The 23,974-nt window shown below is 37.8% G+C and overlaps 1 protein-coding gene across 1 annotated transcript in view; it reads right to left on the bottom strand.

Moving 5' to 3' along the window:
- The window catches only part of DISC1 (DISC1 scaffold protein), a 181,917-nt gene that overhangs the window by 120,630 nt on the left and 37,313 nt on the right, over positions 1–23,974 (bottom strand). The window contains exons 5-6 of the mRNA XM_034061203.1: positions 20,285–20,520; positions 4,288–4,342 (exon numbers count right to left, since the gene is read on the bottom strand). Of these exons, the coding sequence (XP_033917094.1) occupies positions 4,288–4,342; positions 20,285–20,520 (291 nt within the window). The remainder of the gene's footprint in view (positions 1–4,287; positions 4,343–20,284; positions 20,521–23,974) is intronic.

Genomic DNA, 23,974 nt, shown 5'->3' with positions numbered 1-23,974 from the left:
CACAGAAGAAAGGCCGCTTTACAAATTCTGTGCAATTTCAGCATTAAGAGTGATGCCTGGAGCAGAGTGTAAATAAGCCAGCGTTTGGAGTTTAAGATACCATAGCACAGAATGTACAGCAATTTTTATGAAAAACATAGGGCGCTGCTCATCTTAACTGAAAAGAGGCAGAACAGATAGAATTAATTCTCTACACAGACAATGAATAAAGCTAAACCAGGTCAATACTATACTTTATTTCACAATCAGGAAACACAGCTGACTGGGGCTCAGGTTTATGACTTTCCTGCTCTCTTTTTTTTTTTTTTACCTTTTCAACTGGAAGTTTTTCAGCAATGAATCAGGACTGGTAGTAAAAATATTGAGAGATAGGAGGAAAAATAAAAAAGGAAGTTACACTGTTTCTGTACTTCCCATTGAAGAGTACATTACCACTGCAGAAGGACTTTACACAGCAGACAAAATTCATGCAACTCCCACCTACTCAAAAATGTTAGTGTTTCCTCCATATTGCATCATTTTTGAAGGAAAGCAAAATCCCTCAACAAGCTAAGGTAAATCCCTTGTTCGGAAGGCAGGCATCAAACACTTGCTTAAAATTGTAGCTGACACTTGAGAAAACATTATATTCATTGAAACCAAGAGTAAAGCGATAGTGAAGATAAGCACCAAGCCACTTATGAAGAGATGAGATGTGAAATGCAATCTCCAGAGGAAAGTTTCCTTTTCTTACTTGACTTCTCTGGCCACAAAAATAAGTGCATATACCATGCTGTGAACAGAAGCACAGTTACCACCTCACTTTCTAATAGCAAAAGCCTACAGCTCTAATGGCTTATCTGTTTGTACAATTCTAATAATTCAGATATGACACTAACTGTAAATCCTTTTAAATGGACAAATACCCCCTTGCTTCAGCTGAGAGCATCTGTTAACCTTTTCCTTGTGTCAACAGAACTACCATGCTTCTTTGGATGCAGCTGAGTACACGGTTGGCTTTCTGGGCTGCAAGTGCATATTGCTGGGTCATGTTGAGCTTCTCATCAAAATAACACCTCCAAGTCCTTCTCCTAAAGGCTGATCTAAATCCATTCTCACTGTAATGTCACCTGGCCCTGCCTTCCCTTCCCCTGACTCTTAAGCTCTTGATTAATCCTTCATCCATCCCCACACAGAGCACCCCAGCTGATCAACACAGAGGGCAACACCCTCTCTTTGTCTCCCCTGCCTGTATCATCCCCTTCCAACACTCTAGTCATAGTAATCTCCAAAATAAATCTGAAAGTTTTTAATTACTTCATTCTAAGCAGTTCTCTCTCTTTAGGGGTACTGAATGGCCTTGAACTGCAATTAGGGAAACTTTCAGCTCCAGGAAAACTGCATGAATATATCCCATGCTGGTAGTAACTTAAAGTCATTACCACTAGACAGCTGTTTGGCAATTACGCAAAATAAGCTGGGAGGTTTAATCAGTTTCCAGTAAAAACTGTCCACTTTTGTAAACACTACCATCAGAACAAAGCTCACTGGCACCCTTTATTAACGGGCAAACTGCAGGAGCCAGAGGCTGCTCCTCTTAAATCATAGAGATGATTCTTCTGGAACATGAGATAGGTACAGATACAAGCAGAGGCTTGGTAATATGTCACATGCATTCTGTAAATAAATGAACAACATTAATCTTCAGAGCTATCATATGGCACATGAGCTACTAGGAGAGGCAAAATAATGTAACATCCTCTAAACTAATAGTACTGCTCAGACATTAGATCAGTTCTACTCTACAAGCTCCAATTCTTTTCATTTTTTTCTAATTATTTTATCTTAATTACAGCTACAATTATTCATTACAGTAGCTTATTCAGCCACTAAGGAAATGTTATTTCTTAGCTGACAAAAATGAACATTCACAAAGCCAGCTTCCTCTGCTGCTCCCATTCTCCTCTAACCAGTCTGACTGCAAGCACCTGTGCCCCCAGCAATGCCCTTTCCCTGGTGTCACTGACTAGCTCTGCTGCAGCCCATGGTCCAATGAGCTCCAAGTCTTAAAAAAACCTCCCCTTCAGTTTCAGGGACTTTTTCTTTACAGGCAAATATTACCTTCTTTGGTGGTTTGTGGGGTTTTTAAAGAAGACTATAAAAAAAAAACCAACCAAAAACCAAAAAACACACACAAAAAAAACCCAAACAAAAACCAACAAAACAACCCCACACAAAACCAAAAAACCACATACAAACCATAAACAAGAGGATCTTATTCAGGGATATATCTTACGAGTTGTATTCAGACACATAAATGCTACTTAAAAAAGCAGTCTATCTGAAACCAGTAGAATGCTGTTTTGTGGAAACAAGATGAAAAGCAGCAAAATATCAAAAGAAAATTTGCCTATTGTCATCCTCTTCCATCTTTCCAGCATATGATTTTAATCTAAGGCAGCAGAAACAGGGACAAGGACATTGACTAAAGTGCTGAAATTTACTCTTCCTCCAACCATTTCAAGGAAAAAATGATAACAATTTTTAATAACCTTCACATTTCTCTACAACAGCACCCTAGAAAGAAAGAGAATTTTGCTTTACACTGCCTAAAGACAACAATCCACCTTGATCTCCCATAACAGCACAATCTTGACATTAGCAAAAGCAGATACTAATTTCTGAAGGGTGGTGGTGGATAACAGGGATTGTTCCCTTCATTAGCAGGCAAATTTAAGCTTTTGCAGCCTCAGCTGAAAACAATACAGATAAGGCAGAAAAGGCCATAGAAATACCAGTGGCACAGGGGAACAAAAAGACCTTTGACAAAGCAGTGTTTTCCCCATACAATGAAAAGGTTTAAAAGATCAGCTCTATTCAGCTTGAGAAAAAAATTAATAGGATGAGACAATCTGAATAAATAAACCAATAAATGATTTGGAGGAGTCTCATTACATTCTTTCTATTTATCTTCTCTAATAAATAAAAGACATCACACAGGAATGGAATCAAATTAAAATAATATTTTATCTCTTGAATATTTAAAGGAACAAACAGGCTGTGGAATTCTACCTTGCAGACTTCAACTGTTATCCGATGTTTCAGTTCTTATTGAAAAAGTCTCCAGATACTACAGCTGTAAAATAAAACTTCAAGAGATACACATATTCGGGGTAGAAGGTGAAATTTGTTTTAGCTTGCAGATGGCTTGAAATAACATTACTGGGGTCCTGAATGTCCCATTCATTTTAGTAGATGGGCTGTAGATCAATTACAATCTTTTCCTTGATACCTTATTCATAATAATTTAAAAAATAGGGGAAGCATCATATTATAATGGCACATAGTAATTTTTTTTCCCCAAGATGTGTGCATAAAGCAAGGAATAGAGGAGAATAAGCTCAAAATTATGTAGGAAAGGAGGGAGGGGTACTGAGATGCAGTCTTCAAATAGTCTTTCAGAACAGTGCATGCCAAAAGCATTGGTTGAGTTTATTAGAAAAAATAGACTATAAAGAATAAACTATTTTTACTAATTTTTATGTGTGCTACTAGAGAAAGAACACAAAAAATAAACTTATTTCAGAGTATAAATTCATTACTGATCAAAAGACAGAAATATTTTCCACTCCCTGTTCCACATAGACCAATATGGATCAGCTACAGTAAATGGACCTTTTTTTCTAGAGCTCTCTTGAAGCAAAGATGTTCTGTAGCTTGCTAAAATAAAAAGAAAATTTTAGTATTCTGTTTCTCAGAAGAAAGCCATGAGAAATAAGAAAACTAAAGAAAAAGTATTAACATCTCTGGTTAGAAACAAAAGGTGTGCTAAATATTCCATATCACTTTTCTGCATATTTTTAAAGGGGAATAAGAAAGAGATTGCTAGTTTAGTATTAGTGTGGGTGGGAAACATAGGTACTTCATTTATGCTTTTCTTTTACACCAATGAAACCAGTCAGCTAGGAAAGTAAGAGGCTCTATATGAAAAGTCAAAGCATAAAGTTGTGACCAGAGTTCACTTCCATTTCATGAAGCTGAGGATTCTTTTACTAAATAGACTAGCAAACATAAACCAAGAAACAACAAATTACTCCATCTGCTTCTTAAATGTAATCTCCGTGGCCTGTCCAAATATAAAAGATGGAGGGTTTTTTGGAGTGTATGTTTAAAAATATTTATATGCAATATCTGTTTAGAAGAAGTGTCACAAAACCAACTTTCTAAAACACAGACCATTTATTACGATGCAAGCTATTATCTGCTTCTCAGAATATTTTGAAGAACTGAACACTGATGTGTACTTACTTTGGCAGTAGTTTCTTTAATGGACATGGTGAACGATTGCTCTTTTTCCTGAAGGCTAGAAGGGATTAAAATAAAATAAAGTGAAGTTGACTTTCTCTGCTGATCACGGTCTGCTACACAAGACACATTTTCATATGGAAGCACAGAGGCTTTAAAATGACTCATATTAACACAAAAGAGCCAATACCAAGATAAAATCTGTACCTTTGGTTTTAGTGTTGCTAGTGACTAACCAAAATTTTGTCCACCCAATTTCTAACTCACTTAATTCTGTTCGTTTGCAAAACAGTTCATACACTAGCTTTACAGTTTCTTATTGAGTGTATATGCATTTTATTTATCATTAGAATCGCAATTACGATTTCTTGTGTAACCCCAGTATCTTAGAAATTCCCAGCAGTGTCCAGGACTGATGCTTTGCTAGGCTACCATCCAAACACCTAATATAAAGGCATTTCTGACATAAGGAGTTTGCAGTTAACTGTTCTCTTATAATCCAGTTTCCAGCTCTGCTAGGAAAAGTTGAACTACAGTCACTTGTTCTAACAGTAATTTTATATGAAATATCATTACTCGGTTTAATTTCATAAAAACCTACAAAATATTTGTATCAAACTGATACAACAGTGGGCAGAAATTGAGGCATTGTTCATGCTTATATGAAGAAATTCAAAGGTTGTTTTTTTTCCACACATGTAAAACCAAATAGATTTATTATATTTTGATATTACCGAACCTAAAATAAGTATTTACCTTTGGTGCTTGTAAGTAAATTCACAAGTCACATTTTTAACGTGAAAAAAAAAAAATAATCCAAGTCAAGTCAAACATTAGGAGTTAGTATAGAGATTACTTTTTCAACTTTAATACTTCCCTCTCTCCTACTCAGCAGGCACACTCTTTCATACAGTGTTCAATTACTTTATCACACACTATTTGGTTTTCTGTCAGACGCCTCAATTCAACGTACCTGACAGCACTCCCCACATCAGCATTACAATTCTTTTTAGCTGCGTTATAAAAATTGTACTTCTTTCACAGTCTACTGCTAATATCCTTGTCAAAGAAAGAACTATTAATTTATTTCTGAGCTTTTCTTTAATGTTCAGCACTGGAGTATCCAAACATTTCGGAAACATCACAGGGTTTACTTCAATGATACTCCCTCAAGAAAAGGCAGTATTGTATTCATTTTACAGGTGAAAGAAAAGTTACTGTTATTCAGAAAGTTAAGACTGAATGCCCATTTTGACATGCACACTATCCCTGCTGCCTACCTCTATGCATTTCAGTTTTCTTTTGAAAACTTACTTTTTCATATTTTTCAAGCATAGCACATACTGAGTCTTGTTTAAAGATTCAGAATTTGTGTTAAGTCTGAAAGCCAAGCATGGGAAGTTAGACTTGTGCTCAGTTACTGAATGCCTACAGAAAGGCTGGCACACAGGAGACAGCCTCAGAGGCAGAAATCCGCTACCTAGCATATCATTTAATCCCATTAATGAGAGAGCTATTTGCATCACTTTCCCTAATACCCTGCTTCATGTAGCACACACATTTTCAATCTACAGCCAGCAAGGCCAGTCACCTCATTACCACCACAGCATGCAGGGGTCCCTTCAGTTCCAGATGAGGCAGTCCCCTCAGAAATAGCTCATAACAGTATAAGTCAATGCCTATGTAAGGCAACAAACAGAAATGCAGCTGGCTATCTATGTAAAAGCGGCTTAACAATATTTCCCACATAGCAGTCTCCAATTTCTCTCTTTCTATAACAATATATAGGCAAACCACAAAATATCACATATGTAATGATGCCATTATCAACTCTCTGCTTGCCTCTGGGCATGCCAGAGGGAATGAGCTATTCAGCCATTTCTTTTCTCAGGCTCTGGAGCTTTCACTGACTTTCAGCATCTCCCACAATCAGTGTCTGAGCTGATCAAGTTACGTAAAAAAGAGCTGGGCTTTGTGCACAGATGTCAACAAGGAGCAGCAAGGCTACAGTGTGTAATTGTATGAATAATGGGTGACTGACCCAATTGTTCTGAAAATGCCTTGTAAAATTCAACTCTAGAGACCCAGGCCACAATAAAATGTAAAGTGCAGTTACAGCCAGAAGAACAACAGTATAAAGATGGCACCCCTATTTAACAAATGTCTTCCATGTGCCTTTCCTCTTATCTGCTTACTTTTCTTCACAGAAAGTCCCCCCAGTTCATACAACATTTCACCCCTCTGCAGAACTCACACAGATAATAGGAAGAGAGATTAATTTTTAACTTCTTTTTTAACCATACATTCAAAACAGCACTACAAACTAAGACCCAATTGTAAAGTCTACATTGCTAACAGGGATGCACAAGCCCATGAGGATTTTCACGTCCAGGTACAGAGTGGAAAGAAACAGGCTCTTTATATTCAGATTTCTTTTTAATGTGTGTCTATCAAATCACTGAAAATAAATAAGGAAATCACACACTGTCATTACAATGACAGCAGAACTAGAGCTTTAAGAGAATTTTATATTAATCTGACACATATCAATAAAGAATATAATTAGTAAATCATCATTTTGACTCAAGCTAGCAATAGCTACATTAACCACAGACTTGAACCTGAAGAACCCTTTGTTACAGTTGAAGCATTCATGCAGACTCTTACAAGTGTATTTGCATTATTTATGATATGAGTTCCACAGTAGGATCCCGTTTTGAATCCTTGTTTGCCCTCAGAGTGATACTGTAGGAATCCCCTGTCGTTTTAGAGGTTAGTCTATCATACAATTCGCACAAAGCAATCAAAATCATGTATGAACCAACCATAGTTACCAGCTATGACCACCTTTTAACTAAGTTTATTCTCACGTTGTTTTCTTCTACCACAGAACAGCATCATGGAGAAGCCCCTCACCAAGCTTTCCAACTAACTAACAAGCTAATGACCCACAACAGAACCCAGGCAGTCAATACCGATTCATTCTATTAACAAAAGTGCTTTGACAGCCATGATCTTTTACATGCAATTTGAACAGGAAACAGTATGTTCTTTTACCACCACCCTGAAGCATCATATTTCATTTTAAGAGGGGTATTCTGTCTGCTTAAAAGGTATTTTATTTATTACTATCAGGGAAAATAGCTTTAAAAAAAAAAATGCTCTCTGGAACAGCACTGAATTCTTGCCTGGGAAGACATCCATAGTTTTGACTCAGTGTTATCCTTCTCTGGCAAAACAGCTAATCAAGAATTTGTCTGCTTGTCCTCACAGTCTCTGCTATTAGAAGGACCATTTAGAAGTTACTTCTCAAATTCAAGATAAGCTAACTTCAACACAGAGAAAGCAAAGTTCTTGACCCAGCTGACAGGACTAGAATAAGACAGGAATTCAATTAACACAAAATTAACAGACTAAATGCAGGAGAAGAAAGGTTTTCAACACTTGCAGAACTGACAGCTATCTATACATCATGTGTAATTTCTTCCTTCATGCAGACGTCCATGTAAGCCTATCGCTTAAATAGCTTGCAATGGATTTACATACATTAGGATCCATAATGAGGAGAGAAGAAAGGCATGTAGACTTGATACATCTTAGGCCTCATTGTATACACACTAGACCAAAACAGGAAAGCAGGAGCTGAGGAATTACCCTTTCTGGATAACAAATTCAGTAATAATTTGGCAAAACATGGACTTCAGCTGGAGAGCTGCAGGAGGATATGGGAATGCTGCATATTCAGGAGCTGAGACTGGCTTGGCATATAATAAAAAAACCACAGCAAAAATTTTTAGATCTCAATACTTCAAACAATACAGTGCCTTTTAAGTATCTCATTTTAGTGACCTTAAAGAAAGATAAGAATGAGTATGTTGAACTGTAATAAAACAGTTGCAACCTGATGAGATGATAATGTTCATAATCAGTAATAGTATGCTGGCAAAATAAAGAAAGCCAATTCAAAGCAATGGGGGACAGAAGGAGGACTGGAAGTCAGGGGGCTTGCTTCACTCATTCCTTGCTTTATCACAGGCTTTCCACATAACCACAGAGGACATTAAATGTCACAATATAGCAGATAATGTTTAAAATGTCTTTTAAAGAATATTCCAAGAAGTTACAATTTCCATGCAGGAATTACAAATACTATGGAAGTGGCTTTGTTCAGAGGAAGGCTGTCTAGCACAATACTGGGAAGAATGTCTTTCCTTCCACTTTGCTAGTATGCTTCCCATTGCATACCAGGCTATTGTGTATTTATGTTTTGCTTCCTCAGAAAAAATTCAAAGAATGAAAATGGGCGAAAGACAAGTCATGCTGTTCTCTACATTCAAGATATATAAATATACATATTGCTTAAACAGAAACAGTTCCTGTATTATTGACAAAAATACATATACAGTGACAATAAAATGTAGCAGAATGCTGTTCCCATAACTGCATAATAGAACATACCACACACATGGTACCAGTGTAAAATAAATATATTCTGTCCTCCAAATTCTTATCTTCATACAAAACTAAGCAGCCAGACTGAAAAACAAGAAGATAACCTTTAACAGCAAACGATCCTTACATTAGCATCACCTAAAAGTTTATTCTAGATCCTGTAATTTCAGTTCCTATCTCCACACCACAACATAGTTCTTAAGCAAAAGAACTTCCATTTCTTTAAAACTAAGCACAAGACAGAACAACCTAAAATTACCCATGTCTGAATTTTTAATTGAAGAGCAATAGTCTAGAAGCATATGCTCAGATTATACGTACATGAGAAAGCATGATGGGCTGAAACTTCAGTTCATATAGATACGTATCCCCTCCTGGATAAAATTAAAGAGTATTTTCTTGACTATCAGCAAATTTAAACAGATTAGAGTATGCCTGAATTTGGCCCAGAGTAATGGGACTGCCTGCAAAGGATAACTTCATTCTAACAGCTGCAGCCTATAGGGAGCAGGACTTTTCCAACTTTAAGTCTTCTAACACAATTCCTTCTTCAACTCTGGAGTCACAAGAAGCTGTACTCTCTTAGAAGACAAAAATGCATAAACCAAGCCCTACACAAGTAATCCTGCTTTTATCAGCAAACAGAAGTTGACCTTCCAAAAAAGCCTTTGTCCAGTCCTTTGCAAAAGAAACTGGAAGTGCTTCTCAAGGAAGATTTGGTGTAAACATCTGCTACTGTCTACATCAAGGCAAAAATCCAACAAAAATCGTAAGTCTAGGGACTTCACTGGACTTCTAAGAAAGAAATCCACAATACAAAAATAAAGCAATCAATCAATAACTTTGTTGCACTTTTACAGTTCCTTTTATGTGCATCTCTCACAACACTTTGAAGAAAAATCAGAAAAAAAATAAGCTTTTGAACAAAACTATACTTAACAAGAGGCAGCTTTAAGCTAGATATGTACAACTAGGACAACGAAAAATAAGAAAATCTACTTGTACCAAAAGTTTTCTTGAGTAAAATCCACAGATTCATTACTACAGGTATCACATGCAGGGTTTGGGTTTTTTTTACAGGGTTAGACCTACAAAATAGTGTTGCTGGCCCTACACTTCTGCTTGATTAAGAATATTCAAAGCCAGATGGCATTAAATGCATTAACAGAACTTTTCGTTTTCTTTTTAAACTCTCCACCACAAAGTTTGATTCTGCCTAATCAAGAAAGACATTGAACAATATTTTCATTCTATGTGATCTGTTCATAAGCCTGGCAGGGATACATACTTGGGTATTACCATACCAGGAAAGCAATTTTTCAGTCAAGCAAGTTCTTTTTCATCTTCACGCAATGATCCATAGGACTTTAAACAATGTGATTTTCACAGCAGCATATCTCTGTCTTTGGAAGCAAAATAATCCATTAAACAAGAGTCAGGTTTTATAAACAAACTCTGAGTTTTTCCTTAGGTAACGCGGCATACAGAAAACTTCTGAGATGACACAGCTCGTTAAACAATGATAAATCCATAAAATTTCTGCTGAACTGATGTGGTGAAAAATCCAATTTCTCTATCTAAACTTGTATGTGCTCCTGAGATGTGGACTTTGACACTAAATAGAAAGAGAGAGAACTTGTATTTAATGCATCTGAAAATGAAATTTGCGGCAGTTGCAAAGACTAGTCACCTGAATTAGCAGCAAAATGCAAAATGTCACCTTGGAAAGCTTCTAACCTGAAAAATTAATCTGATCTGAAATGAAAATTATCAAGAGATGTACTTTCAGGTACAGAAGCACTGGACCTTCTGTAAATTTCCATCTACAGAGTTCTCCAAGGAATATGAACGAGAACCCAAAATTACACACCTAGCTCTGAACCACTAGAGAGCTGATTTTGCTCCAGCAATTTGCTCTTTTTTCTATTATGTGCAGAGCAGCTTTTCTTCATTGTTGCTCTGTGTCAAGGATCACTTCAATACATGTGCTCCTCCACTAAGAATTCTTAAAGAGGCGGAGCCAGAAGTACACTTCCCACTGTCTTTGTATAACATCAGCTTACCCATACAGTTTCCCATTGACTCATGGGTTGCTGGGTGACTGCACTTGTTTTTGTCGACTCTCAAAGAGTTATACCTATACAAAGTGAACCATAACAACTCATCATACTGCTCAGAAGCTTCTACATACATAAGAACTTTAAACTGAGACAACCCTTATTTGCTGCAGTGCTGCCACACACTGGTCCCAGTTATGGGAGGCTTGCAGAAAAATCAGGGAATCAGATGACACTTCATGATTTTCTGGTAAGCATGATAAATGAGATTATTTTTTCTTTTAATACCTGCAATAGGAGGACTATAGGAGGCACCTCAGTCTGCATAGTACGGTAGCTGCGGTTTTCTTAGGAAAAATCACTCCAGCTGAAAAAATGAGTTCACAGTCACCTGAAGATGCTGCTGGCATCTCTAATGATACCACCAAGCTGAATTTTCATTGGCATGTACTGGAAATCTTCTGGTCCTATATAATGCATCATTCAGACAGCCAAACTGTCCGTCCGTTTCAACCAGTCATTCATGTGGTGTTGTAGTCGCTCTTTGTCAGCTGCTGCTGCAGGGAGTGCTTGTGGCAGTTGCTGCTCCCTGAAACAGGAGCATCAAACTGAAAACAAAGGCACAATGAAATAGCTATCTGCAGCAGCAGTTGATTACTTCCAGACACTTTCCCCAGACTTTTTGATATGTCAAGAGATCCCCATTCTCCTGCTACATATGTCTGGAGTGTACAAAAACTAGAGCTTGCCCACAGCAGCTGCAATTATTCTCATAACATCCATTGTACTTCACAGACTGAAGGGATCTGTTCCTGGGTATTGTTGTTAGCTGTTTCTCTTTCTTATATACAAATGACTTCAGTATCATACACTGATTGGGACAACAGGTCATTTTTCCCTAAAGAGAAATAAATCTCATCATATGCATCTCCAGAGGAATCCACACATATATGGCCTAAACTTTACAGGCTGCTACATCCCACTGGATGCTGTTCAGGCAAGCAGGTGGAACGATATGCTCAGCAAGAAAAATCAGATTACTTATCACACTGCAGATGTGGGTACTCGAGCAGGTAGTACTCATCTTTCTATTGTGACTTTTGCCTTCTATAAAGCTGCTTGGAAGGATTAAAAACTGCTTTTAACATTGCTGTAAAATACTTCAGGTTGGTAGCAGTGGCTCTGTCCTCCATGTTGGAAGACTTACTCTCCTTTCCCTGCTGTGCTTCCTATACATCATGTTCTTTCCAAGGAAGGCCAGTACTTGCGACACAGTAGCAGACTTCACAGAAGGCCTTTTTCCTCCCTGTAACAGGGGTCCCCACTGGCCCTAGCAGGATCAGAATCACTATAAACTGCTAAGCCACAGAACAAAGGACTCAGCCCAGACACAGGCAACTCAATCAAGAAGTCCTACACCACAGTCCCAAACTCAGGCAGCTCTTGTTCAATGACTTTTGTTCGCACGTTTGCAGGAAGCAAATTCTTTACATGTCACAAAGCACAGACATGGTATGTCATACCAGGCTTTCAATACACAGTTTCTTCCCACAAGCGAGTTAAAAAAGAAACAAAGCCACTTGTCCAAGGAGTCTACCCTTCAAACCTCAGCAGAGAACAAAGGAATGAAATTAATCCTAGGTAGACAAAATGGAGAGGAACATACCTATCTATCTACAAAAAAGAAAGCTGAGCCTCCTAATCATTCAGATCACAAAGAAAGAGAAAGACCTCTTTCACCTATGACTTGTCTTAGCCTCTCACAAAAGCTTGCAGCCACCTTTTCTGAGAAGACAGAGATGATGGCCTCCTCAAAACAAACACAGCTGTGGGGCCAGCTGAAAATGAGACAATCCAATTATCAAAGCACAGGGTGGGTTATGACTTTCAACACAAAATTCAGTTTTCGCTCAAAAAGCCCCTCGTGGCAAAGGAAGCTGGCTATGCAGCTAATCATCCCAAGTGCAGGAGGGCCGGGGAATTTCCAAGGCAGAATCCTCCCCAAGTGCCAGAGAATATCTTCTCTGGCTCTGTTCCTCTGCCACAAGCTCACTGACACAGGTTTTGTGAAAGTGTAGCACACCAAATAAAAGGGATTAGTGGATCATTAAACAAGAGAACTACAATTAAAAAAAACAGGGCACCAAACTACCATCATTATCCCTAGCTAGAGTAGCAGCAATGGTATTGGCTTTACTTTAAGAACCGCATAATTGTGTTTTGGCTCGTCTGATGTACCATAGACAGACATGGTTCCTATCGCAGAAGGGAGTTTTAAAATTCTCTGTTAAGCCTTAAAAATGACAAAAATTAGAGCAGCATGAAAGGGCCCTAAGTCAAGGCACTAAGGATTATTCAAAGTGACCTCTGCATCGTCCTTGTGTCACAGAAGATGATTTATCACTGACTGAAATTAAGTTAACATGAACAGGCCTGAGGAGGGAACTGGAGCTGTCAGTAGCCTTGAAGGCTTCCATGCCCAGAGCTTACAACTGGGACAGATGTGAACATCAGAGCAAGCAGTTCCAGGAGCTTTGCATCACTTCTTCAAGTAGTGTATTTTGATTCCTGCAGACCTGCAAAACTAAAACTGTACTGCTATGGTGATTGAGAGCTCTCTCCATTGCTATTACTTGATGAAGCCCTAGCTGTGGAGGTCACACAAGCTACCTGTTTTTGTCTGCGCATCTGCCAGCTCAAAACACTCATTTTACCATGCATATCTGTAAGAGAGAAACAAAGAGGAAGGCAAATCGCTCTTCTCTCACATTTTATTTATATGCCTTCCTTTTTAATATTTTTCTTTCCATGGACTTTTGATATTCCACAGCAATACTATGTGGACTGATAGTGTACTCTGGTTGTGAAAGGGAGAAATATTTTTAAGAAGAAGAAGTAAGATTGCCCTACAAAGCAGGGAATAGTACAGAGAAAGGAGCCCAGAGGCTTTATCCTCTCACACAGCACAGGAGCAAGAATCTTACACACATGAGACACAAACACACATGCTTACACCACCATCACTGAAATATAACTGTAGCTGAGAAGGCAAGTGGCTATCAGGTTGTGACAACTGATGGCAGAAGGTGGAAAGACTGGTCAGAAGGGCAGAAAGCCTTCCTACCAAGGGAGCACCACAGGCTGATATCTCCCATAGCGGAGACATGATGATGAAGTCTGTGAAGAATCACCCCCAAGTAAAAACTCATAAGTTACATTGTATGAGAAGGTGAAAGCAATAGTGACTTGCTGGAAACAGCTTCATGTATAGTCAGTCCAAGGCCCAGCTACCCCATTTTCCCCCCAGCACCAAATGAGATCAGAAAATGTTTCATATTGCTACAACGCACTTTGAGGTCTATTAAACCATCAAAGTCTTCACGGTCCAACTCACAACACAGCATAGGAGTCCCTCCTGAAAACAGAAGGATAAGAAAAAAATTATTTTGCCTCTAACTTACCTACTGACATCACTTTCTACTTGTAATTAAACACTACTAAGGTTGTGAAGTCAGGAAAAAAGGGCAGACAAGAAAAAAAAATAAATAAAAGCTTCAAACCCCAAAAAGAAGTAAACCCAGAACTAAGACTCTAAGTCTATCTGGCATTAAAAGTACAATTCAGTTCCCTGCTGTACCATGCAGGAATATTAGCAGCCTGTACACTGTCATATACACTTCACGATACTATAAAGCCATTTTATTCCTCTGCTCTTTGTGTTTGTGCTACCCTCCTATTCCCAGAGGATATTTTTGATACATGTGCATTTTCACAGAAATAGCCAAAGAAAACGTCAAAGTACACATTAAATAAGGACTTTCCTGGTTAGACTGCATGTTACATAGCAAAAAACAGATGTATTTTTGAAAGCATAGGGTGCAATTTGTTTTGCACCTTCTAAATACAGTTCTTCAAAACTTTGTTGAAAAGCTCATGTGAATAAACATGGCTGCATTCAGTTCTTAGTACTATTTCACAGAGCCTGCTAATCACTTATTTGCCCAGAAGTATCATGTGAACTATATACTCTGAAGAACATCAACACAATGTGTACAAAACAGTCTGTCCGAATACCACTTTTCATTAATGTTAGAGTACGCATAAAACTTTTTTCCCCATCTTTTCCCAAGTAAACCAACACCTCAAAAAAAAACCCCAAAAAAAAACAAAAAACCCAAAACCACACACACAAAGCAATTAAAAAAAAAAACACACCAAAAAAAGAAACAACCAAAAAAAAACCAAAAAAAAATCCCAACACAGCCAAACAATACCACAAAAAAAACACACCACCTTTTTTGCCTTTATCAGGCTTTGGCCTCAGATGAAGTGGCTGAATGCTTTGAGTATATTCTAATAATGTTTTTAACCCCCTGAGCATTTGTATTTCACTTTGAATTAGTCTGTCAGATGAGCTCCAGGCGTCACTAAAGCAGAGTAAATTGATTGCATAAAACTTCAGTTCTGTGCACCACTAGCCATGACAGTACTATAATAACTAATACTTAGAATAGAGAATTTCCCTATCTTCAGAAGATCCCACACACCCACTGCAGAACAAATTCCTACTAATTAAAAACTGGTCCATGGGAAGGGTGGAAGAATAGGTGGAGTATTACAATATTTTGAAAGATAATTCATTTAATTTCTTTCTTTTAACCAGCATTCTGTGCCCAAACAATAGTCCAGATGGAACTGTGCAATTTATTTTAAGGATGACACGTTGTACAGTTGCATATATCTGTAGATATGGAAAAAAACACAATGCCAAATGAAACTAAATATGAACATAAGAGACATCCCAGTTTCCACTGTGAAAAGAAAAAAAAAAAAGGAAACAATAAGTACTGAAGAGAGTATGTCAAATAATTAAAGTGTTCTTATCAATAGAAGATTCAAGTTACACCAGTTAAAAACTTATTTCTGAAATGGTGTCCTCTTCAGTAGAGTACGGACATTATACATTTTGTTACATTTTGTAATCTCCAGGAGAAAGTACTTTCCACTGAAACACTGTCCTATTTTCCTCTGATTTCAGTATGCCATTTTTAGTTAAAACACTAACATATGTCACAGTGCACACAACACCAGCTGTTCCCACCTTTTAAACACATCCCCACACAACCCCACACAAAATGAACTGAGCTTTTCCATTGCAATTTCCTCCTTTTATAATGATTACACCCTTCAGTTTACCAAGGGCAATTAGGGCTGTCTGGATGAGCAAAACTACACATTCTGTGGTCTCAACCTTGATGAGAATCCCTGTCAAAACACAAGCTAACACATTTGCTTGCACATTAACCAGCCAGGTTTTAACCTCAGCTTCCAAAAGCCCAGAAGAAAGAGCCCATGGTAACATATCTCAATTTTTCAGACTCAAAACATATTATTGTTACTGACAAAGGCTTTTTTGTTTTCAAAAGTCCACCACAAAAAGGAAATGAACAAGACAAAACCAAGAATCTTCCTGAAAATAATGTTTGTCAAGAAAATAAGCTTAGAAACAATTCCTTAGCCCAATATTACACTGACTTGCGCTCTTGCTTCTGCACACTTCTATCTGGGCAATTATTCTTCATTTAAGATGTTCTCTCAACATTCCTTGAAGTTTACTTTAATAAGCTGCTATTTAGTAGCATTTAGACCAAGCAAAACAAAATAATTTGTATTTTATAGTGAGCTACAAGTCACTCAATACAATTAATTTTAGCAGATTGTCTTGATGCTTCAGACTAGCCCTGTGTTATTCCAGTACTGAATGCAATTCATGTACCCAACAAATAATTATGCCAAAGCACATTATAGCAGTACTTGGGATAATGCAGTTAGAATACATAGTATCTTGCAACCTGATAGCCAAGAGACTGTAATTTAGAGCATATTGATACTCAACAACTTTCTGCATAAGCACTGATCTTTAATAAATGCACATGAGTAATAGCTTTATTTCTCACACAGGTAGCCAAAACTTTAGAAGACATTATTATTCATAAAATAAGAAGTGCATTTACAGAAAAATCTATTCCATATTAAATATCCCAATACTTTTTCATTTAAAACTAATATGCTCAACTTACTTCATCAAGTATCTTAACCTGTTATCTAATACACAATTGCCATTCACAAGACGTACTGATTTAGGACAGCCAATACAAGTTGCAAAAAACGGGAATTCTGGCTAGATATGGACCAAAAAAATCCTTGCAGACAAGCAAAACTGAAGACAGACAGGGCCCTGAGCAACCTGATCTCACTTGGAAATTGAGCCAGAGTTTGACAAGACTACCTCCTGAATCATCATATGATTGTATGACAATGTAAAGGATGCCCATAGGCATACAGGAAGTATATTCACACCATATGTCTTACTATCTGCTGCTGCTTTTTCTCTTACAGAAAGAGAGAACACAACACAACTGGATGCAAACATAAGATCACTGTACCTGAGGTATGGACTACACAGCTTTAAAGGAAACAACATCCAGAAAGCCAACCATATTCTGGGCTGCATCAAAAGCAGCGTGACCAGCAGGTCGAGGGACATGATCCTGCCACTCTTCTCTGCTCTCATGAGACCTCACTTGGAGTATTGTGTGCAGTTCTGGTGTCCTCAACATAAAAAGGATATGGAACTGTTGGAACAAATCCAGAGGAGGGCCACAAGAATGATCAGGGGACTGGAGCACCTCCCGCATGAAGACAGGCTGAGAAAGTTGGGGCTGTTCAGCCTGGAGAAGGCTGCATGGAAACCTCATAGCAGCTTTCCAGTATCTGAAGGGGGCCTATTAGGACGCTGGAGAGGGACTCTTCATCAGGGACTGTAGAAATAAGATGATGGGTACTGAGTTTAAACTTGAACAGGGAAAGTTCAGGTTGGATATAAGGAAAAAAGTCTTTACTGTAAGGGTGGTGAGACACTGAAATAGGCTGCCCAAGGAAGTTGTGAATGCTTCATCTCCAGCAGTGTTCACGGCCTGGCTGGACATGGCCTTGGGTAACACGGTCTGGGGGGGGCCATCCCTAACCATGACAGGGGTTCTTGTTCTTAAGAACTTCATGTTCTTAAGGTCCTTTTCCAATCCAAACCATTTTATGATTCTATGACTGAGGGAAGAGTTTTGAGAACCAAAGGCAAGCAAGGGGCTGTATGATAAAGTCAAGTGGTAGAGTCACACACCTGGACTGGAGATTTCAGTCTGTGCTTCCAAGACAGCTTGTGCACTTTTCAACAGAGCAGCAGCTACAGCATATACAATACCTGAGCAGATTTTGAGTAGGATGTACAAGACCAATAAGCCACATCATGTAGAGAAAACACCTACGAGATGGTTTTAATTCAGAGCAAGCCAACATCTTCTGCAGACAGGAAGACTGCTGAATAGGCAGTGAGTGTTACATTGCTTCATTGAAAGACTGCATCAGCCATATTGTGACGCATTCCTATCAGCTCACTTAGAAGTTGTAAATAAGAAGGGGAAAAAAAATTAAAAAAAATATATCACTCTTGAGGTACAGTTGCCAAATCCCTCAACAGATATGACAGATATGACCACCACATCAGTCTCTCATCTCAGCTGACTGCTATAATCATTAATCCTTCCCACTTTCACTCTCCCAGAGTCAGGGCTCCTATTGCCTTCTAGCCCTTTGTCAGATTTCTGCTTTTGTAGTACTAGATACATTAAAACCCAACTTAAGAACTGTGATGGAACATGCTTCCTGCCAGAACATTGAAATCCTTGGCAGGTAAGAGCTTACTCTGAGATGGTAGGTTCAGATCCAGTCAGGCTGCAGAGGACCTGAATGCAAAGCTTCCATGTTCTGAACTAATGACTCTAGCTTTCAAGTGACCATGCCATAAGTGGACATCTACACCATTGCTATCAGTTCTGGTGAGAAAAGGCTTTAGGGTTTGACAAGAGCACCTAGCTATAAGCCAATATAGGAGGTTTAAACTGTTTCTAAAGGTTGTCACAGATGACTGCCTGAGTGGGCTTACTTGCACAACCCAACCCAGCATTCATCTGTCTGCACTTCCTATAGGAGAATTCCAGGTACGGTAGAGAGTAGAAGCACCTGATCATTGTCCCATGTGACACAGAGCTGATCAACAAACAAAACTAAACCAGAAAAGTTTAATTCATGCATCTTTTAAAAACTAACAGAAAGGAAACAAATTAATTCTAAATTTTCATTTAAGTTTTGAACCCACTTTCAATTGTGCCTGTTTTCCCTCTAGTGATTGTGTTATTCGTGGTGCTAGCAAGACCAAAGAACTCTGAGCAAGTTACTCCTGAGCCAGTACTAATTTAACTCATCTTTAAATCATTTCCCAAAGAGTTAAGGGCAACTCTAAATGTTGCATCAGCAATGTGAGAGGTGAAAAATCTAAATATTCTTTCAGAAACAAGTATCAAACTGAGAGAAAAATCAAGGCCTGGGTTCTGACAGGCTGCTTGAGACCTTTTATTCCTCAATCTCAGAAACACAAGTGTAAGATACTATAAACAAAACTAAACTTAATAAAATATTTCCCATAACCTAGCAAAAAAATTTAACCAAACCTGAAAAGAGATGAATATGTCCTTTACAAAATGTTCCGCTGACTTTAAATAAAAATATATGTATAAATTAGGACACATGAGCAGCAATTTCTTATGAATGTTAATATAACCAAACTAAATCCAACAAACATGAAGGGGAAAAAAAGCAAGAAATGTAGTTATTGCTTATCTAGAAGAAATGTAAGTTAGGATAAACAGATTTTATTTTATCCTGGTGACATAACACTTTCAAAGTTCCATCACCAACATCCCATTACCTGCCAGTACAGTTTAGGCTCTGAGCACTTGTGTTGCTTTCATAAATAAAGATGAGGTTATTTCCAATAGGTTACCAAGAGTAGCTACTTTTTCATTTAAAGGAACCATACACTGTGCATTTAAGGGTAGGGACCTGAAAAGTCTTCATGCTGCATCCTTCCCCTGCTCCCTGAAGCCCACTGTCTGAGCCTAACACTGTGAATTTATTATAATTGGAAGTTCACTGAAGCAAGAAGCATCTCCAATATTTATTCGGATGATGCCTAGTTCTGACTTCCAGGCTATGAGAAGCATGTTGTAATTACTGCGATTACCAAGCCGGGGGTGGGGGGTGCAGGGTGTCAGCAGAAACCCACCAGTTAACAAGAAATAGTTCAAACTGATGATAGATATTAGCAGTTAATGGATACATATGCTTTCTGTAAGTGGTTCTTTAGCATAAAAAAATTATTAAGTGCAAGACTTGCAAATAACTACAAAGTCTTTCTTCCTGAGAAAGTACATTAATATTAGAACTTCAACATCTCTTCTTAGAAAATTTTAAAGTGTCTGAATTCAGCTAGTTTTCTGATGTAATTATGAAAAAAAAAACTGACAGCAAATTCAACATTATTTTGGGAAGATACAAGCCTCTACATCACTGACAACATGCTGAAATTTTAATACCTCTTTATTGTCCCCGGAAGATCCAGACTGAATGGAATTTGATAGGACAATGCTAAAGTGTCACCCACAGCCTTGCTTATTTCCTGTAGTTCTCTCAAAGAAAGACAGCCAAGTAAAGCAGTCAGTTCACAGTCCTGTGACTGAATAAGCCTATCTTGTTCTTCAATTTCTCTTCTTAGCTGTTGATCTTTTGCTTCCAATATGGCCAGTCTTGCTCGGAGGTCTTCAATTTCCTTCTGCAGAGAAAAAAAACCTGAGTTTACTATCAACCCTGTTAGAAAAATCCCTCTGCTCTTAGAAAAATACAGTACAAGCCTCTAAAGTAACATGAATTAAGGTTCTCCAATTTAGCACATTAAGCAAGAAGACATTCTTTTGTTGACACACAATAACTCTTATGTTTATCATGTTTAGAAACTCTAGTGCTAACAATCTGAACACCCCACCTCCATTTCAACACCAAATTTCAGGTTCTTCTTCTTCATCGGCCACCTTTTACCTTTAAAATAGAAAGCTACTTCTAAGCAAAATAAAATCTCAGCTCAAGAATGACAAGAGAATCTTGCTACAGACTGACAGATAATGTGATCAACCATATATCTGTCCTCCTGCAGAGTATCTCTGCAATGGTTTCTCTGGGCTTTCAAACCAACATCAGGATATAAATTCCAAATCACTGACTCTGCAGCAAGTCCTTTTGATTATTAGTATTTGACTTCAACGAAAAGCATAAAATCCCTCCCTTGACTTAAAATGACCACAGCTTCAAACCTCAGTTGTGTTTGTCTTGCTAGAGGTTCAAACACCATGCATTATGGTTCTGAAGTTTCTGCAAAAGCACATTCTAATTTTTCCTTGGAAAGACAACAGGTAACTCGCACCCTAGGAAGGAGCACTTCATGAAGGAGTCAGGGTTGACAAGTTAATAAAGGTATTTAATATCTAGGCCTTGGCTCTTTTGTCACAATTTAAAAGTGAGGCTAAAAAGAAAAAAAAAGAGAAAATAAAAAAGGACAACTATTTGCTATTGAAGTAGTTTAATACCATCCTGGAAATTTGATTCTATTCCTAACACTTCCTACAGTCTCTGTGAAACTTTGCAAGCCACTTAAACTACTGCCCCCACACACAGCCACAGACTGAATGTTCACCATCTTCCACAGAACCAGAAAGAGGGGTCTCTGAAGTGCTATCTATAGACTCTCAACAGAAATCAAAGCTCACAATTCCATATTTTGATTATATTCAGTCCAGCTAAAAAGAGAAATTAACAAAAAAATAAACTAAATAACTAAAACAACCTCAAAACAAAACCTTTTACAGGTAACTAATTAAGCATTACAAAATTGACCTTACAAACGACCATATAGCTTTTCATAGCAATTCACTTCTTCATTCTCTAGCTGTAAAATGGCAATGAGAGTACCTCATCACCCAAATCAATGTGATGGAGATAAAATTAAGTGGTTTTGAATCACTCTGATGCCATGTTGATTAATGCTGTAAAAAGAGCCCACTCAATACATCTGAATTAAAAAGAGGGCTTGAGTAACATACAGTAAAATGGGGCTGACTATTGAGTAATGAAGACAAAAATGGTATTCTGAATATCTAAACAAGCACCTCCCATCTTCAACAACATATGCAGCAGGAATCCAGAAAAAGAGGCATGTTCATATAATTAAACACTTTCATAAGGCATACATACTATGCACAGATAACCGACTTAAGCACTTACTTGCTTTTTGAGTGCTTTGCTTTCAAACCTTAATATAATTTTAATGTTTCCAGGCTATTTTAAGTGAAATTTAGTTGTTTAATGCTCATTTTGTCAACAAACATACTTTCAGGTTTGCTGCACTGCAACAAGCTCCCTATTACTTAAAATTACAAGAAACAGTCCTAGCATCTTAAAAGGCTGACTGGCTCCAAAATTTCAACTTATATTAGTACTGGCACATTAAATTCATCAATTATTTTCCTCCTTTTTGGTTTTAGGTTTAGCGACAAGAGAACAGAGTGGCCCATGTTTCAATCTACAGGCATTTGTCAAGGACAGAAAGGTCATCAGGCCAAAAACATCAGTTTTATTTCTTTCAGACTCAAATTAGGCTTTTAGCGTGCACAAAGGACAATTCTGTCTCTGTTACCAGTTTGGGAATACTGCCAAAATCTTCATAGGCCCTACTTTATACAAAGACCTTCATACTCTGTAAAAAACATAGCAATTGCAATCATTCAAATAAGCAACCTACATGGAAACAGAAAGGGAGATAAACAGAATTTGGCTTTACAAACACACTTTTAGCACTGAAATGTTTTTACAACATAAATAGATAGCAGAAGCACACAATCTGCATTCTCAGAGAGAAAGCTGCTCTGATCAGGAATAGTTCACAGGCATTCTTGGGAGAATGGAAATTTTAGTCAGTAAACTGAAATTCTTCTGCCTTCTTTTCCAGAAATGCCAAGAAGCTTTTAATGGGCTCTTGGTCAGCCTCCAGGGACAGATAAAAAGGACTTAAAGCCTCAACATGGAGCAGCAGATTATATTCAGCTCACTAAACCTAAGCTGCAGTTGTACTTTGTGGACTTGAGTTTAGACTGAGGTTTCTATAACATGACAGCTAATCAGTACTGATGGGTTAACCTTCAGCTTCACTTATGGGCTGGTGTTCTCAATGAAGCACAGATTACAGTAGAAACATTAATATGTAAATTTTAGATACTGTTACACGCTTTCTAATCCCTGAAGACAAAATGCAGAACCAACAGAGAGAGTATAAAGAAAACGAAATGAAGGGGGGGGGGGTAGGGGGAGGGGGGCAGTGCAGCAAACTGAAGACAAACACCTCTGATGTTTTCAGATCACAGAAGATTTTGGGCAGAAGCAATCCTTAAGGGATGCTTGGGAGCCACCAAATGCCACAGGTCTGTCTTCTTTTCCAGAAGCTCAAATTAGTGGTAGTTTTGATCAAATGCTCATAAATAGCATGTCTGTGCAACAATGTGACTGATTTGTCCCTTGTACAACTACATAGGAATAAAGATTCATCTGGAAAAGTATAAAAACATTACCTGGCATTGAGTCTTAACTACAGTAATTTTCAGTGGAATATCTTGAAGTAGCTGGCTAAACATCTACATTATTAAAAAATATCTTTCTGAACACTGATAATGTTGAACTATACTCTTACATGTTGATGAAATAAATTAAACAGTACAAAGGTGAAGACTAGGATAGAAAAGACATATCCTCATTTAGGTTTGATTTTGCAATGACCAATAGATACTTCAGTTCTTTCTGGTTTTTATATACATATTTGTGTGCATACAAATAAACAGATGATTATACTGTCAGATCCACCAAAGGAAAAACAGTACCAAAAATAATGAGATTTTAAGACAAGACCTACTAGCTCTCTGAAGCATCACATTGCCAAGTGTGATTGCCAAGGAGGTGGAGAAAAGACTTGCACTAGCCAATAAATTGGGATTTTTTGAAGGACAGTGAAAAGAGCTAAATTTTGCAGAAAAGACTTACAGATTAAAAATTGGACAGAAGCTATCTTAAAAGCATTCCATTTGCCAAACTACTGCATTGTGACATCACATGTCAGTATAAAGTTATTGTTGGCAAATGTTAACAGCTCCATGATGATTCCTTCATCCTTATGAAATGCATCAACC

The sequence above is a fragment of the Melopsittacus undulatus genome, chromosome 3 (assembly GCF_012275295.1).
Source record: "Melopsittacus undulatus isolate bMelUnd1 chromosome 3, bMelUnd1.mat.Z, whole genome shotgun sequence".
In the NCBI taxonomy this organism is placed as follows: domain Eukaryota; kingdom Metazoa; phylum Chordata; class Aves; order Psittaciformes; family Psittaculidae; genus Melopsittacus; species Melopsittacus undulatus.
The sequence above is the reverse complement of the archived record's forward strand: the minus strand, read 5'-3'. Positions and strand labels throughout refer to the sequence as shown.